Source organism: Podarcis vaucheri (genome assembly GCF_965113315.1).
Source record: "Podarcis vaucheri genome assembly, chromosome: 6".
In the NCBI taxonomy this organism is placed as follows: domain Eukaryota; kingdom Metazoa; phylum Chordata; class Lepidosauria; order Squamata; family Lacertidae; genus Podarcis; species Podarcis vaucheri.
This window is the reverse complement of record NC_138764.1, coordinates 97,238,033-97,250,832: the sequence shown is the minus strand read 5'-3', so window position 1 is coordinate 97,250,832 and position 12,800 is coordinate 97,238,033. Positions and strand designations below refer to the sequence as shown.

General features: G+C 45.6%; 1 protein-coding gene across 1 annotated transcript in view; it reads left to right on the top strand.

Moving 5' to 3' along the window:
- The first annotated feature begins 963 nt into the window (after positions 1-963).
- Positions 964-12,800, top strand: part of RBBP8NL (RBBP8 N-terminal like) — a 32,128-nt gene continuing 20,291 nt past the window's right edge. Inside the window, exons 1-7 of the mRNA XM_082226623.1 lie at positions 964-1,128; positions 2,533-2,575; positions 3,558-3,653; positions 7,387-7,499; positions 7,749-7,821; positions 10,115-10,281; positions 11,559-11,641. Coding sequence (XP_082082749.1) covers positions 1,062-1,128; positions 2,533-2,575; positions 3,558-3,653; positions 7,387-7,499; positions 7,749-7,821; positions 10,115-10,281; positions 11,559-11,641 — 642 coding nt within the window. The 5' untranslated portion in view covers positions 964-1,061. The remainder of the gene's footprint in view (positions 1,129-2,532; positions 2,576-3,557; positions 3,654-7,386; positions 7,500-7,748; positions 7,822-10,114; positions 10,282-11,558; positions 11,642-12,800) is intronic.

The window sequence follows — 12,800 nt, the reverse complement described above, 5'->3', positions numbered from 1 at the left end:
GGGGGGATGGTGGTTAGGAGCTGTTGCTCACTTATTTACAAGACTGGCTGTGCCACGCCTTGTGGCTGCCATTTTGTGACATGCCTTGCCGCTAGAGCAGCCATTTTGTGCCTGATGCCCATGGCATTTCCTCAAAATTCCAAGGCTCCTGATTTTCCTAAGGCTCCACTTTCTTACTCCAGTCATATACCAGTTGGCAATTGCATATGCTGTTACCGAAGGAAGCTTAATGTGATGAGTCCAAGAGGTCGTTTCTAAGCAAGAAACCCATGAGAAACCTCATTTGTGAACAAAATGTGTGTGCCTAAACGGCCTCGGTCCTGTATACCTGAAGGAGCGTCTCCACCCCCATCGTTCAGCCCAGCCACTGAGATCCAGCGCCGAGGGCCTTCTGGCGGTTCCCTCATTGCGAGAGGTGAGGCTACAGGGAACCAGGCAGAGGGCCTTCTCGGTAGTGGCACCCGCCCTGTGGAATGCCCTCCCTTCAGATGTCAAGGAAATAAACAACTATCTGACTTTTAGAAGACATCTGAAAGCAGTCCTGTTTAGGAAAGTTTTTAATATTTAATGTTGTATTGTTTTTAACACTCGATTGGGAGCCGCCCAGAGTGGCTGGGGAAACTCTGCCAGATGGGCGGGGTATAAATAATAATAAATTATTATTATTATTATTATTATTATTATTATTATTATTATTATTTATTTTTTTTAGCACAGAAAGAAGGGCCGTGCACGTGTTTGTTGGGGGTGGGGTTAGGCTTAATAAACTCTGATGCAATGAATTAGCCAGAAGTTTGATGGTTTGAGCCCAACCAAGGACAGCTGTGGACAGGATTCCTGTATTGCAGGGGGTTGGACTAGATGACCCTTGGGTCCCTTCAGTGCTGTCGGAGCTACATTATTAAAAACCCAATTTGACCCGTTTGATATTATTCATTACATTTATTCATGCTTTCATTATAGACTACAAACTGGATGGTAGAGAAAAAACTGAACAGGAAGCACCTGGTTTCATTTCTGCCCCGCCAAGTTGGGCGCACCCCCGAGACTACGCGGAGATCATGGCCGCAGAAAACTTTGCTGAATTCTTGAACAAACTGAAGGAATTGCATGAGAAGGAAGTCCAAGGTAAGAGAGGCATTTTAAAAGAAGTTAAGGGAAAGGTCATTGCTTAATTCAGGAAGAGAAACATGGTCCGTAGAACTTCTGGTTAGTTAATACAGCAATGTTGAGGAACTTCAGACGCAGGGGCCAAATTTAGCCCTTTCACGCATGTTACAAATATTATACCTGAATGTATCCTTTCGACTTGACAGCTCAGGGAAGATACCTAGCTTTAAAAATTACAGTGGTACCTCAGGTTAAGAACTTAATTCGTTCTGGAGGTCTGTTCTTAACCTGAAACTGTTCTTAACCTGAGGTACCACTTTAGCTAATGGGGCCTCCCGCTGCTTCCGTGCAATTTCTCATCCTGAAGCAAAGTTCTTAACATGAGGTACTATTTCTGGGTTAGCGGAGTCTGTAACCTGAAGTGTCTGTAACCTGAAGCGTCTGTAAGCCGAGGTACCACTGTATATAAAATCAACTGCTTTGCCAGTTTCCTCCATTCCAACGCTATTTTGGCCTTGGGAAAAGGACTCCTTTCCATGCCACCTCCCCAAGTGTGAAGACATGTACAGTGGTACCTCGGGTTACATACGCTTCAGGTTACATACACTTCAGGTTACAGACTCCGCTAACCCAGAAATAGTGCTTCAGGTTAAGAACTTTGCTTCATGATGAGAACAGAAATTGTGCTTCGGTGGTGCGGCAGCAGCAGGAGGCCCCATTAGCTAAAGTAGTGCTTCAGGTTAAGAACAGTTTCAGGTTAAGAACGGACCTCCAGAACGAATGGAGTACTTAACCTGAGGTACCACTGTATACACACCTCCTACTCCAGGAAATGCCCAGAGATGACAATTGCTGGGCTCATTGTTAGCCAAGGGAAGCCAAATCTCATCACCGGACTTGCCTCATGCTCCAGACATGCAAAGGAAGTTCTATTGTACTTTGGGGGGGGGGTACTTGAGACATGCTTGCCTGTGCTCATCTTATACTTGGGTGTTGCCCTGACCCATCTGTCTAGGCTAATCTTGTGTAACCCTCCCCTTTCTGACGTTTCAGTGATGTAGCAATGATGTATTGATGCTGCTGTGCGAACTGTATTCTGGGATATTGTGGGAAAGTTTTAAAAGTCAATGTCGCCCCATGTTCAAGGTTCTTACTGCTGTTGAACCTGTTGCGCAACAATAAAGGATCTAAGTCTACTGACTGCAGTTTTGCTCCAAATTGCTTGGCCGGAATTTCCTTCTTTTACTGACCACATGGACCCATGGGGGACTTGGACCCTGGAAAGCTGGGCTGTTGAGTAGTCTCTCAACCCATAATTTTCTTTACCAACATGCTTTAGGCTTATCATGTGACATTCACAGTGTCATGTGACATGCGGCGAGGATCCAGCGTCTCATGCAAACGTTCTTTTAACTCTTTCAGGCCTGCAAACGAAACTGAACGAGCTCACCAATGAGAGATGCCGGTGAGTGAAGCACATATTATGCTCTTTTTTGATGTGGCGACTGGGGCTAAGATGGACTTGAGGCCATTTCAGAAAATCTGGGGCCGGTTCACACAATATGGCCCCCCAAGACAATTGCTGTGGGAACACATTCACAGCTGTGGCTGGGTGCATACAAAATGGCGGGGAGAACATGGCTGCCACAGGTGCTTTGACAGTTGGGAGCAGTTTTTCAGCGCCTGTTCCTTATGCGCTTTCTTCAGCATGGATTATGCTACAAACTTCCATCAGTCTATTTGTCCACACAGCAAGCATGGGGTGGGGTGTCAGGATGGCCAAATGGTCTTGGGTGTTGCGTTCAGGTCCCTTTCGCCCTCAGAGGTGCGGGTTTGAATCCCACTTCTGACAACAATTTGTTTGGGGTTGTAGCTCAGTGGCAGTAGGCCCCAGATTTAATCCCACATTTAAACCCTGCCAGTCAGTGTAAACCAGATGTGGGAAACATTTGACCCTCCAGATCATGGGCAGGCAAACTAAGGCCTGGGGGCCGAATCCGGCCCAATTGTCTTCTAAATCCAGCCCATGGACAGTCCGGGAATCAGCGTGTTTTTACATGAGTAGAATGTGTCCTTTTATTTAAAATGCATCTCTGGGTTATTTGTGGGGCATAGGAATTCGTTCTTTTTCTCTCTCTTCAAAATATAGTCCAGCCCCCCACAAAGTCTGAGGGACAGTGGACCGGCCCCCTGCTGAAAAAGTTTGCTGACCCCTGCTCCAGATGTTGCTGAACTTCCATCAGTCACAACAAGCATGGTCAGTGGCCAAGGCTGTTGGGGATTGTAGTTCAGCAAAAGCTGGAGGGTCAAAGGTTCCCCAGCTATGAACAGTACTGAGCAAGCTGGATCAACGATGCGACCCTGCCTATAGTAGCTTACTATGTTGTTTAAGGGTGTGGGAATCTGCCGACCTTCTCATTTTGCTCTTTGTGCTCTACCTGAATCAGAGACACCCAGAGAATTGAAGAGCTGTTCGCCAAAAACCACCAGCTACGAGAGCAACAGAAAGTCCTAAAAGAGAACGTGAAAGTGTTGGAAAACAGGTACAACAGGTGCTAGCTATGCCAACCCAGCTTTTTCTGCTGCCCACCAATGCCACTACCATCACCAGCCTCAATTGCCATCTGAGGATGCTTGAGAAATAAGATCACTGTGAATTCCAGTACGCACTTAACTGATCCCCATCTCCCAAACAGAGGTGTGGATTAGGCATGCGGCAGGTTCTCCATTCATGCTATGCAGTGGCGTAGCGTGGGTTGTCAGCACCCGGGGCAAGGCAAGTAATTTGCGCCCCCTAACCCCTAACCTGCTGCCGCTGCCAGCTTCTTCTTGCTGCTGCCTGGGCTGGGCTGGTGTGGTTCTCTCCCGCGCTCAGCGCTGCGCTGGGCGGCCGCTGCACTGTCCCTCCCCCAGATAGTCCCTTGCTCTCTCTCTGCACCGCACGCCTGGCACCCACCCCCTCCACAGTGGGCGCCGACCCGGCGGCTCGGATCGGATTCGCACAACCAGCACTGCAGTGAGAGAGAGTGAGTGAGCCAGGTAGGGGCAGAGAGCTGCGAGTGCGAGCGCCCCCCCCAGATGTTGCGGCCGGTGCGGCCGGGCCCCCCTGCACCCCCCACGCTACGCCACTGATGCTATGCATAGTGATGTAGCACGTTTTTTGTTTCCTTGACCTTTTGGCCTCACTTTGTAAAAGGCTTCTGTTTCTCTTTATTTCTCATTTCTCTCTGTATTCAGGGCATACACACTTTCCCAAATGGGTGATACTTGGTGCATCTTAGATACCGGCCTATAGCCCATGAGTCCAAAAAACACCCTCTTTATTTATATTCTCATACCAAGCCATAGTAATAGTCGTACCTTGGATCTCAAATGCCTTGGGCTCCAGAACAAATCGACTACTGAACAATCGAAACCCAGAATTGAGTGTTCTGGTTTTCGAATGATTTTCAGAAACCGAACGTCTGGCGCGGCTTCCTGCAGCCAATCGGAAGCTGTGCTTTGGTTTTCGAACGGTTCCAGGAGTCGAATGGACTGTATTGATTAAAGTGTAAATATAAATGGGCCCTGCTTCCACTTTGAACAGTATTTCAGTATTCAGATTACATTTACAGTGGTACCTCAGGTTGAGAACTTAATTCGTTCCGGAGGTCCATTCTTAACCTGAAAATGTTCTTAACCTGAAGCACCACTTTAGCTAATGGGGTCTCCCGCTGCCGCCGCATCACCACCACATAATTTCTGTTCTCATCCTGAAGCAAAGTTCTTAACCCGAGGTACTATTTCTGGGTTAGCGGAGTCTGTAACCTGAAGCGTCTGTAACCTGAAGCGTCTGTAACCTGAGGTACCACTGTATAAGCGCAATAAAGTCTACAAATAGGCTTAAGAATCTTCTTTTCAAACATAACATCCAGTCTTCTGTAATATATATATAAGACTAATTTTTCCTTTACAGAGTTCATTTTTTTTTTAATATAATCTGTAATTGAAACAAATGACTCCATTCATTGGATCCACATTCCATTTTTCTTCATTCATCTCACCCTTATTCAATTGATCCTATTTTCCCTTTAAAAGGCCAAACCGTTTTATACATTGCTGGAACTGCTCTGCCAGATTCCTGGCATTTTATTTTTATTTTTTTTAAAAATGCCAATAAACCCATACCAGTCTACACAAAACTTGCCCATCTTTCTTTGACTCCCTCGGGGCTGTCTTTGGAGAATTCTCCCCTCAGATTTCTTTGCACCTCTGAAAACCTCAACGCTCACAAATGGTGCTGGGGGGGGGGTTCTTTCATAAGCAATGGCACTCACAGCCCAAACATTTATTCATTTTTTTATTTTATTGCATTTATGTGCCGCCTTTTCCTCTAGGGAGCTCAAGATGGAATACACGGTTCTCCCCTTCCTCATTTAATCCCCTCCACAAGCCTGAGAGGTATGTTAGGCTGAGAGGCAGTGACTGGCCCAAAGTCACCCATTGAGCTTCATGGCCAAGTGGTGATTTGAGCCCTGGTCTCCTGGGTCTTAGTCCTGTCAGGAGTTCAGCCTACACTCGAGTAGGACCCTGGCAGAGACACATGCCCAACTGGCATGTTCTCTCCCTCCTGGTCGATCGTTCGGGAGCTTCATAAGCTTTCTTCAGCCCAAACTTCACAGCGACTGATGCCAACAGACACCGGCACACTTAGGGATCCGCAGAGTCTTCACAGTTTGTGTAACAGACCTCAGCAACTCAGCATTTTGGCTAATCTACTTTATAATACATATAAATACACATGGAGCACTGCAACATGGCTCCCCCTCTCTCTAGCATCAGACAGCAAAGAGAAAAAGAACAAAGGGCAATAGTCCCACTTCACGGAACACAGTAACACAAACATCCTGTCTCCGTCACTTCCCACTTTGTTGAGTCAAAACATACACTGTCATGTGATAGACAAAAATCCCATGACTGCAATCATGGAGCAGGAATTCTAACAAGTCCAACACTCTAACCACTGATCCACGCTGGCTCTCATTGGAAATTAGAAACTTTGGAAATACAGTGGTACCTCGGGTTACATACGCTTCAGGTTACATATGCTTCAGGTTGCAGACTCCGCTAACCTAGAAATAGTACCTTGGGTTAAGAACTTTGCTTCAGGATGAGAACAGAAATCATGCTCTGGTGGCGTGGCAGCAGCGGGAGGCCCCATTAGCTAAAGTGGTGCTTCAGGTTAAGAACAGTTTCAGGTTAAGTACGGACCTCCAGAATGAATTAAGTACTTACCGGTAACCCGAGGTACCACTTTAGAAGGAATGACTAAGTGTGAAGGGTGTGTGTGTGTCTCTTTCAGGCCATCATTCCAGGACAGCCTCTCTTCTCAAAATATGTGACTTTCTCGTACCTTTTATCTTATGTGGTGGTTGTGTAAGGCAATAAAAGCATTTTGGGAAACGATATATAACGAACTGAAAAAGATGTTTTAAAAAAACTTTTGTTAAAAAAAAAACTAGAAGCTTTTCTATTAGGAATTCTAGGTACCTAATTCCTATAACAAAGGAATACAAAAAACTTTTTACTTGTGACAGCAGCTGCACGGATGCTATTAGAGCAGAGATAGAAAGAAGATGAAGCCCCTACCAGAGAGAAATGGCAAATCAAGCTGTTAGACTATGTCGAAATGGCTGGAAGACTGGGGAACCAAGAAGACCTAAACTTCAATAAAGAATGGGGGCGGGCGGGTTATAATTTATCTAGGAGATCACTGTAAACAGATGAAAACACTAGCAGGATTTTAATAACACTTGTAATGTAAGGAAAATTATGGGCAAGATGGAAAGATACAAAACATGGATTGTGGAATAATATGCAGTTAAGAGGGTGTACAATAGGAACCACTGAGGGGAAGGTGGGAAGTCCAGAGATCTGGAGAAATCTCTAAATATGGATATGTAATTTGGATTGTTATAAACTAATACAGTGGTACCTCAGGTTAAGTACTTAATTCGTTCCAGAGGTCCATTCTTAACCTGACACTGTTCTTAACCTGAAGCACCACTTTAGCTAATGGGGCCTCCCGCTGCTGCCGCGCCACCAGAGCACAATTTCTGTTCTCATCCTGAAGCAAAGTTCTTAACCTGAAGCACTATTTCTGGGTTAGCGGAGTCTGTAACCTGAAGCGTATGTAACCCGAGGTACCACTGTATTTGTAAAATCAAATAAAAATTATTACAGAAAAATAAAAATCAAGATGTGACGTTCTCCTTGTCTCTGAATTACTTTTTAAAGGTTGCGAGCTGGTCTCTGCGACAGATGCCAAGTGACCCAGGAGCTTGCAAAGAAGAAGCAACGCGAGTTTGGCAAGGCCCATTTCCAGAGCCTTCAGCACATCTTCATCCTCAGTAAGTGCCAAGGAAATCTGGTGTCTCCTCTCTCACAGTCAGAGAGAGCGATAAATGGGAGTCAGATCCCTCTTTCTTTATTTAGTAAAGAATGGGTGGGACATTGTCCTTGAAGCTCAAGTAAGGGGATGCAACATCGGGAGATGGTTGCAAAATGCCACCTGTGTATGCCCACTTCTGAGGGTTAGAACTCAGAGAATGCGTCCGGCTTCACCTAATACAGAAATCTCTTCCTCTTCTCCGTTACAGGTAATGAAATGAACAAGGTGAGAGAGGAAAACAAGAGCCTGAAAGAAGAAATAAAGAGGCTCTGCGGCACAGAGTAAGTTCTTCACAACACATTTTTTAACATTATATATATATATATATATATGCTTTCGTAGATTTTCACGGGTACAGGAATGCAGGTTTTGGTGTCTTCGGGTGTCTTCCCGTGTAAGAGTCGGGGTGTCTGGGCGACGTTTCGACGAGGTCTCACTCGTCATCTTCAGGCTGGTGCTTTCGGCTTCTTGTTACTGGTAACAAGAAGCCGAAAGCACCAGCCTGAAGATGACGAGTGAGACCTCGTCGAAACGTCGCCCAGACACCCCGACTCTTACACGGGAAGACACCCGAAGACACCAAAATATATATATATATATATATATATATAATAAATATCAATACATTACAAAAGCTGTACACACTTGACATTACATTACATATATTACATACAAAACATACACCACATATCTCACCTTCACCACCCCTTCCACCTACCTACCAACAAAGACACCGACATACTGTGGTTATTGACTTCCAACCAGTCTCATTGTGTAATTTTGTCAATCTTTAATCTATGCACATTACATATTGGTTATTATGTTTATCCTTTATGATGATTACTTCCTTTCTCTCGTCTAACTTTTCTCTTCTTCTCTTTCTCTCGTCTAACTCCTCTATTTATTAGATTTAGTTATACTTCTGTCAGGAGATTTGAGTTTTCTATATAGGTTTTGAGAGAATCATTAAATATTGACCAATCCTTGTTAACTCTTTGCGTGGTGTTTCCTCTTAATCTCCCAGATAATTTTGCGAGCTGTGAGTATTCAATCATTTTTTTTCTAACCAGTCAGTTTTCGTGGGAATGTTGTTACTTTTCCAGTTTTTGGCTATTAGTGTCCTCGCTATGGTGGTCGCGTACATAAATATAGGTCAGGCAGTTTTTGTAACTTCTTGTGACATAATACCAAGTAAAAATGCCTCAGGTTTTTTGTTGAATGAAAATTTGAACATTTTTTAAAATTTCATTATAAAAAACCTCCCAGAATTCTCTTATTTTCTTGCACTCCCACCACATGTGGATAAACGTGTCTATTCCTTCTTTACACCTCCAACAAGTAGTTGTGTACTTCTTATATATCTTTGCCAATTTGACCGGGGTTAAATACCACCTATCTTGCATTTTCAGTACGTTTTCTCTTAAATTATAACACAGAGTGAATCATCTTCACAACACATTTAAAGCAGTATCATATCACTTTGAAAGAGTTGTGGCTTCTCCCCAAGAAGCCCAGACACAGCTCCCTCCTTGCAATGTGTCCATTTATTAAATAAATAAAACAATAGCTCATGCGTCTGCACCATGAACCTATCACCAGGCCATGACGACAGAAGATTTCACCCGAAGTCCGTTAGAGTTAGCTGAACAGCATTATAGAGCACAGAAGTGCATTTGTTTTGCAGAGAACCTCTGCTATTGAAGGTAACCATAGCGACCAGCAGGTGGAGCTTTTGCATTACTTACGTCTAGACTAAGGAATTCCTGGGAGCTGCAGTGATGGGAATGAGACGAGAAGTTTGACTAGCTGCCATTTCCGTTGTGTCCCTGTTTTTTCTTGCAATGGATAACTCTGAACAATTATCGTAAGCTGCCTTGTTGAGGAGAGATGATAACTGCTGAAAAGTGGGCTTTAAATGTTATAGGTAAAGATTAAGACTTGTTGTTGTTTAGTCGTGCCCGACTCTTCGTGACCCCATGGACCAGAGCACACCAGGCACTCCTGTCTTCCACTGCCTCCCGCAGTTTGGTCAAACTCATGCTGGTAGCTTCGAGAACACTGTCCAACCATCTCGTCCTCTGTCGTCCCCTTCTCCTTGTGCCCTCCATCTTTCCCAACATCAGGGTCTTTTCCAGGGAGTCTTCTCTTCTCATGAGGTGGCCAAAGTACTGGAGTCTCAGCTTCAGGATCTGTCCTTCCAGTGAGCACTCAGGGCTGATTTCCTTAAGAATGGAGAGGTTTGATCTTCTTGCAGTCCATGGGACTCTCAAGAGTCTCCTCCAGCACCATAATTCAAAAGCATCAATTCTTCGGCGATTACGATTAAGACACGCATCCCCAAATTTGGCCCTCCAGATGTTTTGGGACTCTGATTCCCATCATCCTGATCACTGGGTCCTGTTAGCTAGGGATGATGGGAGTTGTAGTCCCAAAACATCTGGAGGGCCGAGTTTGGAGATGCCTGGATTAAGAGGATTCTAGCGTTCACTCCTCATGCAAATGGAGCAATTCAGTCAGGTGCCCGCGTCCCTGCTGTAGTTTCTTTTTTCATTCTTTTCCTTTGTGTTTCCACAGGGACAGACAGAAGCCTCTGAGAGGGTCCTCGAGAGAAGGGAGCTCCAACCCCAACTCCCCGCTGCCCTTGATCTCCACACAGAGCAGGAAATCCAGCGCTGAGAAATCCACAAGCCGAGAAGCAGAAGACGAGTATGACGAACCGTTCGGCCGTCCGCTGGCAGGAGGCATGTTCTCCTGGGGCTGGCCCCAGTTTGCTCTGCGGCAGGGCTAGGGAACCCTTCTAGGCCCAGGGCAGAATTGCCCTCGTAGGCAACCTCCTGAGGTGCTCAACGGTGGGGGCTGGCGCCCATTGGAACTAGTAGAGCATAAGGCAGAGAGGTCAACAGTAAGTGTAGTCAAAGCAATGACAGATAGATAATTATTATTACAGTGGTACCTAGGGTTACATACGCTTCAGGTTACATATGCTTCAGGTTACAGACCCCTTTAACCCAGAAATAGTGCTTCAGGTTAAGAACTTTGCTTCAGGATAAGAACAGAAATCGTGCTCTGGCAGCATGGCAGCAGCAGCGGGAGGCCCCATTAGCTAAAGTGGTGCTTCAGGTTAAGAACAGTTTCAGGTTAAGTATGGACCTCTGGAACGAATTAAGTACTTAACCCGAGGTACCACTGCATTATTATTATTATTAATAATAATAATAATAATAATACCCCGCCCATCTGGCTGGGTTTCCCCAGGCACTCTCAGCGGTTCCCAACAGAATATTAAAAACACAATAAAATATCAAATATCGAAAACTTTCCTAAACAGGGTTGCCTTCAGATGTCTTCTAAAAGTCAGATAGTTATTTTCTGGACATCTGATGGGAGGGCGTTCCACAGGGGCAGGCGCCACCACCGAGAAGGCCCTCTTCCTGGTTCCCTGTAGCTTCACTTCTCGCATTGAGGGAACCACCAGAAAGCCCTCGGAGCTGGACCTCAGTGTCCGGGCAGAACGATGGGGGTGGAGACGCTCCTTCAGGTATACTGAGCAGACTCATTCTCGTTTTGTCTCCATCCTCTTCCCTGCTGAGGTCTTTAAGGGCAACACTAAGCCTGGGGGAGAATAAGTTGGCGGCCACTGATGGCCCCTAGACTGCATGTCAGCAAGAAGGCAGGCAGGCAGGGGCTGGTTGAGGATGGTGGGGCAATGTGCCATTTGCCCTCATGAACCAGCCTCCACCGAGCACTGCTCAGGCCCTGCTTGTAGACTTCCTGTGGACATCTTGTTGGCCACCATGAAAACAGATTGCTGGACTAGATGGACCTTTGGACTTAGGTTCTTAAGTTCTGAGGGCGACAGACCAGAGTTGGATGGGTCCTCTGCGTTCAAATACATGGCCCACGTTGGGCAAAAGCTTCTGGCATTGCAGGGGGCTGAACTAGACGGCCCTCGTGGTCGCTTCCAACTCAAGATTCTATGATTCTTTGAAACATCTGATCCTCTCTTTCCTTCTTCCAGATCAGTCTCCAGGACAGAGAAGCTCCCCAAGTAGCAGGGTCTCTCCGAACATCCTTCTCCAGGGAGAACGTGCTGTGGAGATGGTAAGCATTTCCCTAGCTAACTTGTTATTCTCTATCTTTCCGAAACCAGAAGAAAGAGGAAGGCAATGGATGAAGCAAGGCTGTTGAGACCCATTTGAAGGGCACGGGCCTGTTTGCAACTCCAGAGGCCTTGACAGCTGTTGTAAACAAAATTTACCCTTTTCCCCTTATCCAAGAGCCCGTATAGAGTTCTTACGTGGGTTCCCTATTGATAGGAGAAAATAACAGAGGCCAACCAGAGAATATTTAAAACAAAGCATCTAGTAAGCCTGATCTTTATTGATCTGTTGCAACAGGGTGCTCCCCTCACACGCAGGAGAAAGGAGGAGGACCCAGAACAAAGGTGTGCCTGCCCTTATATAGACAATTAAAATTCCCTGCCCTGGAGCTCAAGACCACCCCTCCATACATCATACATACGTCACAGAAGGGGTGTAACCCAAGACCAACCCCCACAAACCTACATCACAGAAAAGGTGATCTACAACAGAAATCTGAATGTTGTTGTTTTTCCTGTCTGCCAGGTTATCTGATAATGCCTTATCTGATTGACTTTCCTGGTAGTCTGTCACCCTTTGAGATGGTGATTTCCCAATTCCTGAGACAATGGGAAAGTTCCCTCACCCCCTCCCTCCTTGCAGAGCAAGCATTTGGTCAGTTTGGGAGTCAAAATGGTTTCAGGTCAGTCTTCCTGTGCTGACCTATGTACATGCTTGGTTGGTACATTTATGAACATTTATTATTAATATATATATATATATATATATATGCAGGTTTTGGTGACGAGTGAGACCTCGTCGAAACGTCGCCCAGACACCCCAACTCTTACACGGGAATACACCCGAAGACACCAAAACCTGCATTCCTGTACCCGTGAAAATCTACGAAAGCATATATATATATATATATATATATATATATATATGCAGGTTTTGGTGTCTTCGGGTGTCTTCCCGTGTAAGAGTCGGGGTGTCTGTGCGACGTTTCGACGAGGTCTCACTCGTCATCTTCAGGCTGGTGCTTTCGGCTTCTTGTTACTGGAACAGAGCAGAGTCTGGTGTTTGAGTTCCTATAAATACTGTTGAGGGGTGTGGTGTATAGCCTCCAACGTTCTGGGCAGAAAGGAAGTTCCTAGATTAGTGTGCCTTTTCTTCTTTTG